This window comes from Stegastes partitus, unplaced genomic scaffold (genome assembly GCF_000690725.1).
Source record: "Stegastes partitus isolate 25-593 unplaced genomic scaffold, Stegastes_partitus-1.0.2 Scaffold416, whole genome shotgun sequence".
NCBI classification, from domain to species: Eukaryota; Metazoa; Chordata; class Actinopteri; family Pomacentridae; genus Stegastes; species Stegastes partitus.
In genome coordinates, this window is record NW_007578147.1 from 1 (window position 1) to 15,395 (window position 15,395).

General features: G+C 40.0%; 1 protein-coding gene across 1 annotated transcript in view; it reads right to left on the reverse strand.

The window, feature by feature from the left end:
- Nucleotides 1-744: 744 nt before the first annotated feature.
- Nucleotides 745-15,395, reverse strand: part of sorcs2 (sortilin-related VPS10 domain containing receptor 2) — a 389,051-nt gene continuing 374,400 nt past the window's right edge. Inside the window, exons 15-27 of the mRNA XM_008285783.1 lie at nt 8,975-9,095; nt 8,578-8,711; nt 8,054-8,173; nt 6,950-7,121; nt 6,681-6,867; nt 5,162-5,295; nt 4,454-4,577; nt 3,471-3,583; nt 3,132-3,254; nt 2,905-3,004; nt 2,766-2,813; nt 2,237-2,339; nt 745-958 (exon numbers count right to left, since the gene is read on the reverse strand). Coding sequence (XP_008284005.1) covers nt 745-958; nt 2,237-2,339; nt 2,766-2,813; nt 2,905-3,004; nt 3,132-3,254; nt 3,471-3,583; nt 4,454-4,577; nt 5,162-5,295; nt 6,681-6,867; nt 6,950-7,121; nt 8,054-8,173; nt 8,578-8,711; nt 8,975-9,095 — 1,693 coding nt within the window. The remainder of the gene's footprint in view (nt 959-2,236; nt 2,340-2,765; nt 2,814-2,904; nt 3,005-3,131; nt 3,255-3,470; nt 3,584-4,453; nt 4,578-5,161; nt 5,296-6,680; nt 6,868-6,949; nt 7,122-8,053; nt 8,174-8,577; nt 8,712-8,974; nt 9,096-15,395) is intronic.

Consider the following 15,395-nt stretch of genomic DNA (forward strand, 5'->3'; position numbering starts at 1 on the left):
CGGCGACAACTCGTTTTGCATGAAGTAGGCTAGACCTCAGCTTTATGCAAATCACTCAGGTAGACTGCCAAACAGATGTATTTACTATATACTAAGCGTATAAACCTCAATCAGACACAATGGTAAAATGCCACTTACATACCAATGCAGCAGTGTTACCAATCAGCAACATGATAAATGAAATCACTTTTTTTTGGAATAGCTGCAGTTGAAACCTCCACAGGGTACCTTTGCACCAGCTTAGCATCCATGCAAAACGAACAACAATTCCTCAATGCTTTGCTTAAAATGTTGGTCACACCCAACGATGTAGCAATATCGTATCGTATCGTATCATATCGTATCGTATCGTATTGTATAGTATGTCTATACATGCTGCAATTAGGATTTAGTTATGAAAGTAGTTAAAACACCCTAAGAGTATAAAATAATCCATAATCCAGGACGAGGTTGTTCCTTAATTCTTTGGCAACTCAATTTTCAAACTTTTCAGTCTATGTCAATCTGATGGTCTGTTATGGCGCAATAACATGTAAGCAATGATATGATTAAATGTGCTTGTAAATGCAGGTGATGACCATAAAACGCCTCGTGACCAATCTCGGAGGCAACAGTAAAGATCTAAATAGTCACAGCAAAGATCAGAAAACTTGAGCAATAGCAGTGATAATAATAATAATAAAAAAGGGGGAAGTCCTCCAGTACCTTGGTGTGTGTTAGCTGCTGGTGTTAGTGGCTTGGGTTTTAGTAGCAGTGGTTAGTGGTAGTCCTTATAAGGGAACGGAAGGCGGGGCTACCTCCTGCGTTACCTAGAGTCTGCGAGTCCAGGTCGTCGTCAATGAACTCCTCGCCCTGGATGATGTGCTGGGTGTCCTCGCTGTGATTGACGGGGCTGGTCATCTCCTGCTCCTTCTCGTTGTGCATCTGGGCGTAGACGTTGCGGCTGCCTGGAAGCTTCCTGAAAAACAGCGGGGGATAGGCATCCTCAGTCCTAAGCCAAGGACTGTGGGATTTGGTGTTTTCGTAAGATGGGGCTGTAGTTCTGCATGTTTTAATTCAAAGTGACTTTTTGGTGGACATTGGTGTTCAGGACGCGAGGAGGTGCTGCAGGTGGGTTATTGGTGTGAAAAGAAAGCATGCAGTTATGTAAGATATACAACCAACTGGGAAGTTTCATGCAAGCTAACAGGGTAAGACGACACTGTATACCGTGAGAAATACATTTATATAAATGACATTTTCATATATTTTATTTCATGTATGAGTAAAACAAGATACAACATGATACTCAGATGCTACGCTAAGAGTCTGGTTCAAAAGATGGCGATGGTGGTTGTTTGGTTAGTTACTTTGGTTTAGGGTAAAATCAGCTGCTTTGACATGAACGTAGGTACACACACATTCATGTGGAAGCTTACTGACTTTAGGAATCCCCTTATTTTTCATCTAGCGCCACCATAAGAGAAAGGTTTCATAATCTTGTGGCATATCTCAAAATCAGCTTCATGGACTGGTGCAAACTTTGGTATCGGTGTTCACCAGTGGACACTTTTGGGAATCATCTGATTTTTCATCCAGCGTCACCATGACATCAAGGTTTTCATTACCTTGTGACATATCTTGAAATCAAATTGACTGTGTGTTTACAAAATGAGCATGTTAACAGTAGCATTTAGCTAAAATCACCGTCATTTATCAGCACATCCTTATAGTAGCTTGTTTAAACCAAGTAACAATTTCTTAATTGAATTTTCCAAAAATGCATTTTTACCTTCAGACATTGTAATATCTGAAGCTCCTTTGTCTTTATGCACGAGTTGACTATTTTATGCAGTTTCAGTTCCCTCTGAGATCATCGACGCTTCAAAATTCAGCTATAAACTTTGCTTTTTTTTTTTTTTTTTACAATACCAAGTCTTTGGATTTTGATCTATTGGGTGATGCAACAAATTCAGTGCATGTACCTTACATTTAATTAATTATATATGACATATTTTACTGTATTTTTTTTTTACAAAATCTATCTGTAGCTACAGTATCTCTACGCTCTTGAAAACAGATTACAAAACAATCGTTACTTGAGTCTAAAAACGGACTCATAAGCCAGGGAAAACATAGAGGTCATGAAGTGCAACGATAGCCCAATATTTTATCTAAAAGTAACACTAAGAAGCAGAAGAAAATGCTACAATTTCTATTTTGAAATGCCACATCTCTTTAATGTGACATAACTCACCTTTTGAACTTGTAGAGGATGAAGGAGCCAGTTGCAATGATGCTGATTAGGAAAATGACTGCTAGAGCCCAAACACCTGGACTTCCCGCTGCTCCGTGGTAGCCTGGTGTGACGATACATACACAGACGTAGCAGTGAAGAATGCATCATGTTTGTACAATCAGAGATAAAAAATTGATGAAACAGTGCTGCTATAGGCAAATCCACAGAGTACACTGAGGACGAAGAAAATCTTGAGTCAAGAACAGCAGAAGCAGAGGGACAGGAGAGGCAGAAATCGGAGACGTTCAAAACCACAAGTCTGTAAGGAAGAAGCCACCTTATATAGAAAACTCAACCATTCTGAACACAGTGATAGGTAATCAGGTGGTAAAAGCATAGCGCGACACAGGCAGGCTCAGACCGGAAAGGATTTTGAATGGTTGGAAAACAAGGAAAGGAAAAGGCACAGCAGTCAAAGCTGAAGCTAGAGTGGGGAGGCTAGATGCTTTCATACGGAAAGCTGCAGGTGTTTTGTTCATGAACGCACCATTCTCTGCCGCTGTGGTTGTTGAGTCATTAGCAATAAGACCTAGTCCTTGGGAATAAACATGCAATTATCATTCAAAAAATATTTAATGGCAGCTCTAAATGGGAAGTAATGCAGTATAGTACACGGCAAAGCGTACCTGCGTTCGGGTCAGCTAGCATCACCAGTACTTGTAGACCTCCTCGCACCACGAAGCTGACGTTGTTGTCACTGAAGGCCTGCATGATGGCTGGAATACGCTAAAGATGAGAAAATATTAACTTAAGGAAAGATACTCATATTTTATTCCTTATATCTTTGTATTCCAAGAAATGGAAGGGAAAGACTATAAACACAAAAATGTAAATATCTGCATGTATAATGTACCTTGTCTACAAACATGCTCCTCTTGGCTGGTTTGCTGTCCAGTGGGAGGACGTAGAGGTCAGCAGTGGTGGGGAGGCCTGGTTTTACCACCGTAACCAGCGACTCCTGAGGTACACCTGTGATCTGAGGTCAGACGGTCAAAGGTCATATTGGCATACCAACACCTAAGGAATGACATTTTTATTTTCCGTCTATATTATTCTGATCCATAGTAGACATCGGTACAAACAGATGTATTTTCTGTACCAGATCCATTATTTTTCTGAACATTTTTTTTTAGCATGTAGGTTGTGTTGTTGTGAAATCACTTCCTCATCATTTTGTTGTTTCACTTTGTACCTTGGCCAATATTTTGGTGACCACCTGGCCGATGTCATCTCTCCACTCTGGAATGTTTGGGTTGAAGCGGTCCAGGTTCCTGCTGAAGCTCAGGGGGACGACCTGGAAGTTATCTGAAGGAAAAGTCAACAATCATGTTTAGATTTGGAATTATGATGCAAATCTAAAAACTGTCACGGGAGTATAAAATAGTCCACAGTAAGTGAATTGTTAGCACGATGGAAGTAACTTGGTGGCATATATGACAAAGATGTACAGGAGTGTGTACAGGAAACAGGAACAATCTGAGCAGAATCATATGGTCCATGCTACTACAATCACAATCGTCTATTCTAACTGAACTGGTTCATAGTCATCATTCAGGTTTAAAGTGACATTTCTTGACTCTCCTCAAATACAAAAGCCTGCACCTTATAAATAAAACAAGCACATCTGTTTCTAACAAAGAAATCTGACATAATTCATCCTCTGACTCGCTTACCAACAACAAGAGCTGAGATCACACAATATTTTAAGGCAACAGTGGAAAAAATGTCAGGCAGCAGATTTGTCTCAGATGTGTCTGAATGAGTCATAGGCCAGGAATAGTTGTAGAAGTTTGACTTTTGCTTGAGGAATGTTGACAACTCCATCTCCTGAGATGCAGTTGAAAGCTCTTGAAACTGCCAAAGTAACATGAAGGCCTCAATAGATTTAAAAAAATAAAATAAAAAAATCCAGCTACTGCTTCTAAGGGTTAGAATAAACTGTCATGTTTAAAGATTTAAGCTTTAAGGCAATGCTTTTTTTCTTTTATGTATTGTCTGTAGGAATCAATATAGTAATTCAGTGTTTTATCTTATGGCTAATAGGTGACTACAACCTTCACCAAAACTCCATGTCACACTTGTTTATTTATTTCTGAATCTAAAGTCTTCAGTCATTATAGTTTATAGCCCAATGATAAAACAAACACATTCAGTATGAGAATGTCACTGTGTTACCATAGACTCGGACAGTCCTGGTGTCCTGCACCATGGATCGGCCGTTGGAAGCCTGGACGGTGACGGAAACTTCTCCCGTGTCTGGAAAACGAGTCAGAAGACTGTTCCGCAGAGTCAGTGTGGGCTGTGTGAGAAAGTCATAAGTTAGCTAAAGCCTGTCTGGAAGGTCTGGGAGCAGAAGCAAAATGTTCTATATATAAAAATGGATCAGATGGATGTGAAAAGTGCTGCATGTAGTGATGGACCAACAAGGAATTATCACCTGAACCTGTTTGCCTTCGCTTGATAAAACCATTTAGTCTATTTTAGCTCACTGTTTTGGTTGTCAGACCCCCAACTATGCTTTCCTTAACTTTATTTCCAGTTGCAGTGGCCATCTGTTTTCAGGAAGAACGCTGTGCTAAATCCATTGTTCCTTTTTGTACCCAGATGGCAAACAGACAATGCTAACAACTAGCAAGTGAACATTCAGCAGTTAATGAGTCCGACATTTTCCTCAGTGGTTGGTTGAGAACAAAACAGAGCTAAAAGGAGAAAAAAAAGAACTTAAATCCAAGAAGTGAATTCAACCATGACTCCAAGGGAATTCTATTATGACTGTGTGTGCTGCATTTGTAGTGTGCTTTTTTTTTTTTGCTAAACATAGGCAGCTGTAATAAAACAGTGCTAGTCAATGTTGTAAGATGACATTTGCGGTGTGTCCTTTACCCGGAGGCTGTCTCCTATCCACCAGTAAAAAACAGTCATGTTGGCCTCAGTGGGAAGAACTATGGCTGTCAGGTTGACCTCATGGTTTCTCCCAGCGATGGGAACCACTTCCAGGTGCACTTCCTGTAGAGGGGCTGCAAGAGATTAAAAACAATGTTGTTGTTCGTTAGATAAAGCCTAAATGAAGTTAATTTAAACACTATAAATTGAATATGAATGTTCTTACATTGCAGGTCAAAGTCTCACAAAAAATATTGCAAAGCTAACTAAATGTTGTATTACAGTAAAGACAGCTCAGAAGATCTTTAATGGTCAGCTTACACCAACCGCAACATTGAGACCTCTTGTCAAATATTGTGTCCCCACCGCATGATGTCAAACTAGCTCTGACACCACAAGATTAGATATCAGGCATCAAGACATTAGCGACAGATTCTTTAAGTCCTGGAAGTTGTGAGGTGCGGCATCTATAGATTAGACTTGTTTTTGCATGGAACTGAGACCTGAGGAATTTGGAAGCCAAGGTAGCACCTTGAACTCTTTGTCATGTTCCTCAAACCATCACTGAATGATATTTGAAGTGTCAGGGAGCATAATCCTGCTGAAAGAGGTGTCATCAGGAAGTACTGCTGCCATTAAAACAACACTGTTTAGGTTGGTGGTACATGTCCGTTTGGTCCATGGTCCAGTTCTGACTCTCATATGCCCATGGTAGGCACTTCCAGCATTGGTCATGGGTCAACATGGGCACTCGGATTGGTCTGCAACTCTCACAGAGAGGAAGTACCTTCTATCACAGCCAGAATTATGTTGTTTGATTTGTTGTTATTTTTTTTTTTTAACAATTTGTACTCTGGCAGATGTTTTGCTGGATTGGAAGACATGTATCAGCCTTCCACCTCCATGTGCATAATTAGGTCTGGAGCGCCCATGGACTTGTTGTAGACTCAGTGGTTATCGTAACCACTTCATATCTGGAACACCCTATAAGACCTGCTGTTTTGGAGATCCAGTCTTCTGGATTTGGCTCTTTTTGAGATCCTTAAGCTGCCAATATTTCCTGCTTCCCTACATGAAATTCAAGAACTTGCTGCTTACTTGCTGCCTCATAATCAGTGTTCTTTCCCTGTTAGGGGTTTAATAATATGGTTGATCAGTGTATACACACAAAGACAAAGCAACACTTTGAGTTTTTGAGACAGAGCCGTCAAACAAATGGCAGGAAATCATTTCTGCTCGGGAAGTAAAAAATTAAAAGCTACCACTGAAGTAAGATTCCGACCTGTCTCCTTAAACAGCAGGGGATGAGTATTTGGCAAAGTTAGACATATCAGAGATGAATGAACTGACTGCAGAAGGGTGTTTTCATCATCCTTTCCCTTAAAAGAAATACAGATCAAAGGAGTGGCAGGTTACTGACAGGTTGTGTGATATCTGATGCTGAGAACTACAGAAATCAAAAACTTCACTATCACCTGAAAAGGAAAAAAGAGAAAAAGATGGTTACTGGGAGGCTGACCTGTGACCTGGATGTACATGGTGGCTTCGTCGTGTCCTGCCATGTTCTCAGCCTTCACTGTGACCTTATAGACTCCTGGGTTTTCATAGCGGTGCTGGATGGGTTCATCTGTCACCGTCAGGTTCTGGTAAATGGCCCGAACCCCATCACCCAGGTCAACCTGGTACTTGGTGCTGCTGGTGTCGCCCTGTTGGGAAGGAACAAGGACTTTAAACTGTTTTAGATCAAATTAAGAAGGAAGAACCAACCAAAAACAACCTTTATCCTACCTGCTCCTGGTGGACAATGAATGTGATGTCATCACCTGGTGCCACAGCCAGCATCTGCCCTTTTATGCCAACCTGTAGTCCTTTAGGCGGCAACAGGGGGCAGCTGTGCTGTTTTGTGCTCTGCTGCTTGTTTAGTCCCCCGTCACATATGTTAGATATCACCTTCCTGTAGCTGAAACACAGCAGAGGATCGTACAGGTGTGAGCATGAAGGTGAAGACAGAATTCTTAAATAAATACTTTAACAATTAAGCCAACAGTAACCACATCATATGTCGGTCCTGTCAGTATTCCGATTACAATGAAATGAGGAACATTAACTTGAACGTTCAGCTTTGGAATTTCAGATTAAAAACTATTTTTAACTGATCACCTTTAACACAAATCTAAGTCCAATCCTTCATTTAAGTTTGCTGCCATGCAGGCGTTGAGAACTTTAAAGGATTCCTAATGACAGCACTATAATCGATCCATAATTGATTAATTTGTACAACAATGTGAGTACATTAGAAACTTATCCTGTGCTGTATTGCTATTTTAAGCCACAGACACATTCTGGCCACCAAGGCAGCTGCTAAATGCACCACTAGGATATTAAAACACTATCCTAGTTAATCCTGGCTTGATTTAACATACTGAATATGCGCTTGCTGGATGTTACTAAGCGTCCCCAAAGATCTCATCATGCTGCCCCTTTACTAGCTCAACCTCCCTGATGCTTTCTGCTTAGCAAACAGAGCCGCCACAGTCCGTGTGACAGCCTCCTGGTTGCTACAGCGCTGTACGGCTCTAGTACCTGGTGGCATAAGCAGATACTACAGCTGACCTACAGTACTTGAAGTGTGTATTATCTAGGAAAATGGTATCAGATTAAAAGATTGAAACTTGGTATCGGCAGATATGTAGTATTAAATTACTTGTATCAAATCAGTGGCAAAAAAAAAATATTTTGGAGGTCTCAAATCTTAATGCTGCATTAATGTTCTGGTAGTGTTATTGTCTACTCTCCATACATCTGGATGAACTGCAGTTAGATGCCTTGCCAATATTTTTCTTGATACTTCATGTCATTAAAGCCTCTTTGTGTGTGAGTGTGTTCACAGACCCAGTGCTGGACTCGTAGTTTTGTCCTAGATGACAGTCCTCGGGTGGAGAATCTGGATCGTGCCAGAAGTCAGCGAAGCAGCGTTCGCCCTCCGTGTGGGATCTCTCAAAACCATAGTCACTACAAACACAACACAGACACACAGTTCTGAAAATTGCTATATGTTCATGGAAGCAGCAACAAAATTCTGGCCTAAGAAAGTAATGGACACAGTAGAGACATTGGGGGTAATGTATTATGTAGCTGTGAATATGCTTACAGCTTCACTTTATTATATGATGCACAGAGTTTTATAGCACTTGCCAATCAGAAATGAATATTTCCCATAGTGATGTTACATCTATATAAAGACTTGTTTTCTGAAACACTATCATTATGTTCCATTGCCCACTTGGGGTTTATTCTTATTCATTCAATATATAGTTACTGGCACTCTGTGTAATCGGGTTTTAATCTACAATAATCCAAGAAAATGTCATCTGATTTGAATTCTGTTCAGTGTTTTCTAAAAATCCGTGGCTCACCAGTTGAAGTCTTTCTCGGTGCACTGGCAGGATTTGTTGGTGAGAGCAGAGATGTAGCTTTTCCCTTTGATGCAGAACGCCGTGTCCTTTCTCTTTCTGAAAGTCCGTTCCTGGCCCATAATGCACTTCTCTCCCTGAGGGTGACATAAGCACACACGAACACTTAAAATTATTGTGTGCACTACAATCGAACGCAACCCTTTACGACTGCTGTGACATAAAGTCTGCAGCTGTGACCTCAGTAATAAATGTATAATTGAATTTATTTCACCCAAAGCTGAACATTCTAAATCCCACAACAGTAGAATTTATTGTCCTGCATTGGTTCATAAAGGCATATCTAAGAAAACTTCCATGAAGCGTAAGTATGTGTCTGTATTGTGTTTGTGTGTATTACCTGCAGGTCAGTGAGCTGCCAAGACTCATAATCAGACTCAGTGCACTGACGGGGGAAAGACTGCCTGAAGTCCACTTTGACCAGCTCCCAGTCGGACCTGTAGCTGATGTGACCGAACACACTGCCAACACACAAACACACACAAGCAGCCATATATGAATATACGGTTGTTAAGCATGGAAATGAAATAAAACCCAGTCACCAGCTATCTAATGATAACGATTTAGTGAGTCCATCTTTCATATCACCGTAGAGCACTCTGAGCCTTTTCCAGCATGTAACCACGGTAACCATACACAGGGATGGTGACCTCAAAGTGCTGATTTCAACTAATTAAAAATGCAAAAATGGAAGTAAAATGACACTGACGAAACCGGACGAAAATGTTTTCAGTTTTTTGTTTATTAAAATTACACTAAATATATATATTTTTTAAATGACTAAACTGAAAATTAACAAATTAATTCCAATTTTTGTCAAAAGGCTAAATCAAAATCAGGCGCTATAAGTAATCAGAAACAGATTAAATTTAATAAAAAGGTGTGTGTCTGTTTTAAGATTCAAAAGCTAATAGAAAACTATTTCAAATGAGAAACATTCTTTCAGGCAGCATCAATGCATTTTGCTCAAAGCGACAAAAACAAACCAGTAATCCTGGACTGGAATACGACCTCCCCATTGTTTGCCACAGTCGTCCTCAAACGTATTCATACCCTCCCATTAAAGAAGGAAAAAAAAAAAGATATCACTGAAATAAGTTGAAATTGTCAAAAGTAACAATAAATAATAGTGTAATGAAAATCATGACGTTGCTTTAGAATAGTGGTTCAACAGAAATATTTACAAAAACAGCAAAAAAACCAAGCAACCAAGCATGATGGGACCCATAAACTAATATTTTGTTGAACAACTCAAGTGTTTTCTGTAACTCTCAATCAAACTTCTGCACCTGTTGACAGGTATTCTGATTTTGGCCCACTGCTCATCAGCAAAGTGCTCTAATTTGTCTGGGACAGTCTTGTGGATTTTTTTAAATTATTCTTTTCAACCACAATCAAAAGTAATGTCTTACTTCACAAAATTCAAATTCAGCAAGTTTTTAGAAAAATTATTATTACTTTTTTCAGTTTCTTTTTATTTGAGTGACTATTTTGTCTTTTCTTTAATGGAAGCGTCTGAATACATTTGAGGACGTCTGGATGTTCGTTAGTGGTCATCACAAAATCAACCAAAATAATAAGACTGGTATGTTTTGTTTTCAACCTCTAACATTTGTGTCTTTTCCAATGTAGAAAAGAAAACACGTTGTTGTGAATCATTCTGACCTTAAGAATAAAAAAAGGGTTAAAAAAATAAATGGATGGATAAAGTTCTGAGTCATTTTCAAGTGGCTTGACATGCATACATATTCCTGTTCATGTAATAGTTTTTACATGTATAAAAATAACAATGTAATACTCTGATGGTGACTACGCTGTAACATTAAAAGAAAAAAAAAGTAGAAGGTTTGCTAAGCATTTGGTAAAGTTTTTGCCACCTGTAAGGATCCGTCTGCCTCCATGGGTGTCACATAAAAGCTCTATTTTTTTAAAAATTTCCCACCAGCGTCATCTTTCCTTAGTGTAAGAAGTACATTTATTAAGCCTCATGATACTTCACACACATCTTCAGCTTGCATCGGTGTATCTACTTGTGTCTGGACTTTGTATATTAGTGCGACCTCTAAGCCATTTTATAATGCAAATAAGCATTTTTCAGCTGATTAGTGATACAGTTGTATCATTCTCTGTATATTCACCTCTTAAGTCTTCAATCCACCGTGAACCCAGCTGCTGAATGAGATCAGTGCTCCCGAATCCTTGCTTTTGAGTTTCGGAAAACCATTAGTCAGGACTGGAAAACCTCATTCAATTCCCAAATCCCCTCTTTTTGAAGACTCTGCAAGTCATCATCCATTTGTATTTGTCCAGTGGTACAACATCTGGCTCACTTTGACATCCACATGATGTCGTTTTTCAACACGGAGCAATCTTTACCTAAACTGTTCTTGCAGCATTACATGTGGATTAATTTCTCCTTTGGGAGCATAAATAAACTCCTCATGAAGAGATGAAGCTGTCTGACGGAGCTACACTTCCTCCTCCTCTCCACTAGATGGTGATGTTCTACAGGGCAACACAGGTGGTCCCATTCCTGAGAGCGGTTGTCTTTTCCTTGTGTGTCAGTCAGAGCAATTTTTCGAGGCAGACTGATGTGACTCAAGTCAGCGACTCCGACATATGTTGCTGTGCCGGTGGCGGCCTGCGATCACCTCGTTGGAGTGCAAGGCGAGCATGACTAATGCTGTCTTCACCGCCATCATTAAAGGGAAGTGATGGATGTTTCAGCTGCGGACTCACATATGCTCCCGCTCCACCTTCTCTCTCTTTTTACCTCTTTCATTCCTGTTGTTCATCAACTGCTTTGCGGTTTACCTCCACTTTTCTACCATTATCGTCTAAAAATTTCCAAAAACCTCTTGCTTCTTACAAAATGTGAGCTCTCTTAAATTGCAAAAAGTTTTTCACAGGTCAGGGTCAGATTACCTTGCGAGGGGGACCCAGAGTCAGGTACAACTGGCAAGGAACTTAACTTATGGCAGCTTAGAGTTACCCAAAGACAAATTTCTTAAACAGAAATAATTAAACAACTGCTAATGAAGAGAATCCAGTGAGATGATGAAGCTCAAATAAGGAAAACAAAAACTTGTTGGAAATATAAATATCCTGTTTACTTTCTGTATTATTTTGCAGAAAGTAACAGTTTCTGGCCTTCTTTCAGGACAAATTTTGTCAAGGCATCAAAAATCCTTCAGTAGCTCCAAGGAAAATTCTCTTATCGTCACTTTAGATGTTTCAATCTACATAAAGATTGTTTTGTTGGAGGTTTGAGCACTTGGTGCCCTGATGGTTAAAGGCTTACACCATCTGTGCTCCTGATTTATTGTCTGTAACTCCACTAATGCTTTCTAAAAAAGGCAGAAAAAAAAAAAGAAATGGGAGAAAAAAAAAAAAAGCACATTTATCGAGACTTACATTATATTGTCCTCTTGACCATCTGCCAGTTTAGTTATGGACCACTTTTCTTGAATAAAATGGTTTTTGGCAACAATGTCAAAACATCTGGAGTCTTTTTTTTTTTCCCCCTGTATGACTTCGATCTTCACGTCCAATGTTCAGTTTGTTACGTTTTTGACTGCTGATTTGAATAAGCAGGACCTGAACAGTGTACAGTGCTTCTTCTTTGTCCTTTGCTAAAATTACATGTGCATCAAACTTATTCACCAACAGTCATATTCCACTGTGGAGCCTTTTAAACATGACTGAGTTTGTGCAGTTAATTTTGCTGGAACCACAAGGTCCAATTTTGAATCCGACTTTTCTCTGTTCTGGAAAGTTTGACTTGAGTTGGAATTTTATTTCAAGGCATATATGTGACCCATCTGCAGTGGCATTGCGCCTTGGGCTATATCTGAGATACAGCCTGAATTATGTTAACACATGATAAAATATTGATTTTGAGTTTCTTACTTAGATCGGTCCATTTAGTCGTTTTTTACATGTAGGTAACATATATCGCTGTCAGGCGCAATGATTTCATGCAGATGGGTCACATTCCTCAGATTCCAGCATAATAACCCAAAACAACTAGACATATTTTTTTTCTCACTCATCTATCTACCCTACATGTGCTCAGCAATTTAATGACTGCACATTTTTAACTCCTATTGCTTTGTTTATACATTAATTCCCACCAGCCTCAGAGTTAATTTAGCACTTTTTTTTTTTTTTTAACTTTTGAATAGGCACTCAAGAGCCATAAGAGCTCTATTAGTGGACAAACAACACTCCAATCAGCTCAGTGAAAACAAATCAACACTCATTAACAATTCCTCTTGTTTAAAAAAAACAACAACACAACACTAAGGAGGAGAAAACAGGATCGGGAATTTGTTTGGAAGTCATTTCCAGGAGAGTTCGTGGGTGCACAACGAGATTAGAGGCAGAGATTCACTTGTTTGTGTAAGTACGCTGCTCGGGGTGCGTGGCGCAGGAAAACTTGGAGAGCCAAATGGTTTAGCGGCAGCAGAACGAGCTGGCATGATGATCTCACACAGCGGCATGTGCGGTAGAAGCCCATTGTTAGTCTGTGCAGTCTCTGATATTTGACCAGCTGTCATTAGTATGAGTGGTGGACGGGCTCTGGTCCCCCACCTGTCCTTGGTGCTAAGTCACTGCTCAAAGACTTCATTATGGGATGGCAGGCTGTGCCGTCAAAAATCGAAACTCCGTGGCAAGGAAATAGACCCTGGCTAATCTGTCAGACATGAGCTGCCCTCAACACCCCTCCTTGGCCGCCGACCCTATCTCGCTGGAGCCAGATGGGCAAAGTTTATATGTGTGTGTGTGTGTGTCAACCCAGAGGGTGTGTGTCTGACATGGCAGATACTGGTGAGTGAGTCTAAATGTTCAAGCTTCTCCCCCTCGTGTGCCTGTCTATGTGTGTGTGTGTGTGTGTGTGTGTGTGACCATCTCTTTGCCCTTCTTGGCGGATTACAGCTGGAAGCCGGCCTTATCTGTGCGCCAAGGCCTGGAGTCTGAGATGATGTGACAAGTCTCACTCCAGCTAACTTACTGATGGAGAGATTGGGAGAAAAGAGAGAGACAGACTTTGTGCCTAAAAAGATATGAACTCTTGAAGCCGAACAGTCTGGGTCTGAAGCTGCTGATGCGCTGACATTTTGTGCCAGCATTTAGGGTTCTTAATTTTGACCATTTTCATGTCAAAGAACTCCCCAGATTGAGGTTTGTGTGAGACAATGATGGCAACACTATAAGTCTAGAGCCACGTTAGCAGACTCGTAATGCTCCTGATAACACTAGAAATCAAATAAAGTCTTACTATCCTCCAATCTGATCCATTAGTAGCTAAAAAATGCTTGTTAGGGTTTCCAGTTGGGTTTCTACAATGTTAGACGGACCATAAATCTGTCCAGCTGAAGACAATACAGGGCTTCTTCATTCTGAAGTAATCCAATTGAGGGGTTACCATCAAAAGTTTAAGTTTTGTGGCAGAGGATGATGATTCCTGGTAGTTGCATGTTGGCCTGTTGTTGGGAAAAGCTTATGACAAAGATACCCACTCAATTTGGAAAAGCCTTATGTTAGCTTTGACCTTATGAGGCCTACTCTATTTTCAGGGTAGTTTCACTACCTTTACTACTTTCTCCAACTCCTATCTTGGCCATTCTAAGGACTAACCATACATGCTGTATGTCAGGGGTATCCAGATCTGCCATCATTCAATATGAGAACACTTGCAGATTTTTTTGTCCAACAGTTTAAATCTCTGGGATCTGGGATGCTTTTTTGACATTGGTTGAAATACGTACTTAGTGTCTAACGGAAATAACTGTCAATATTTTTGTCACTAAAGTCTTACATACAGTAGCCTACTTGCAGGATTGGAAAACCTTTACCTTGGACCACCAAGATTGAAGATCGCCACTGACTATTTGTGCACAGTTGTGACCTGCTCTTGTCTTTTAACCACAGATTTAACTGGTCATTGCAATGAAACTCAAATCCGTGATTTTGTTTTTTTTTTTATCCAAATTCGGAAGTAATGTTGCACGTCTGCTGTAATTTCAGAACTAGATTACTCCACAAAGCTTTGTTGCAGAGAAAAACATTGAAGTTTGGTTCCAGTACTTCTGGTATGTACAAATATGCATATTTACAAAGTTCCAGCTCTGCTCTTCCTTGTGACATGATACTGACATATTATGGCATAAATACGTTAATATCTATGCAGTGTTTGCATTGCATTGATTTTAACATGTCTATGCATTACTCTCATATAAATTACTTATGAACTTGTCAAAGCATGGATGTTAACATATCTATGCAATGACAAGTTCATAAGCTATTCACACAGAAGTAATGAGTGTGGACAGCTGCCTGTAGGTTGTAACTGTGAATACATTTAATGTAAATGCACATTTATTTTTCTCAGCCAACACTTCATCACAAGCAATGCTAAGAAGGTGACGGCGACCAGTTTTCTTTGATATGTGCAACAATCTGCTGCAATCAATACTTCTGGGGCGATTTAACTAAGTAGAAGGGATGTGAATTTGAACCGAAAGCATGTTTGTTGGGGCTGTAAGAGCCAACTAGGGAAGCATTGTGCCACAGATAAAAGAATGTGGACATCCCTTTGGACCCATGTGTAGGGCTAATGCTGCTTTAGGGCCATTATGGAGAGGATATGATTAGGACAGATACTACAGCAAGGTTAGATGTTTGTATATTGATGGTTTAGCATGTTAAACCTGTTCACGGTTAGTATGTTCAACGTTAATTCCCAGTACGTCAAACTC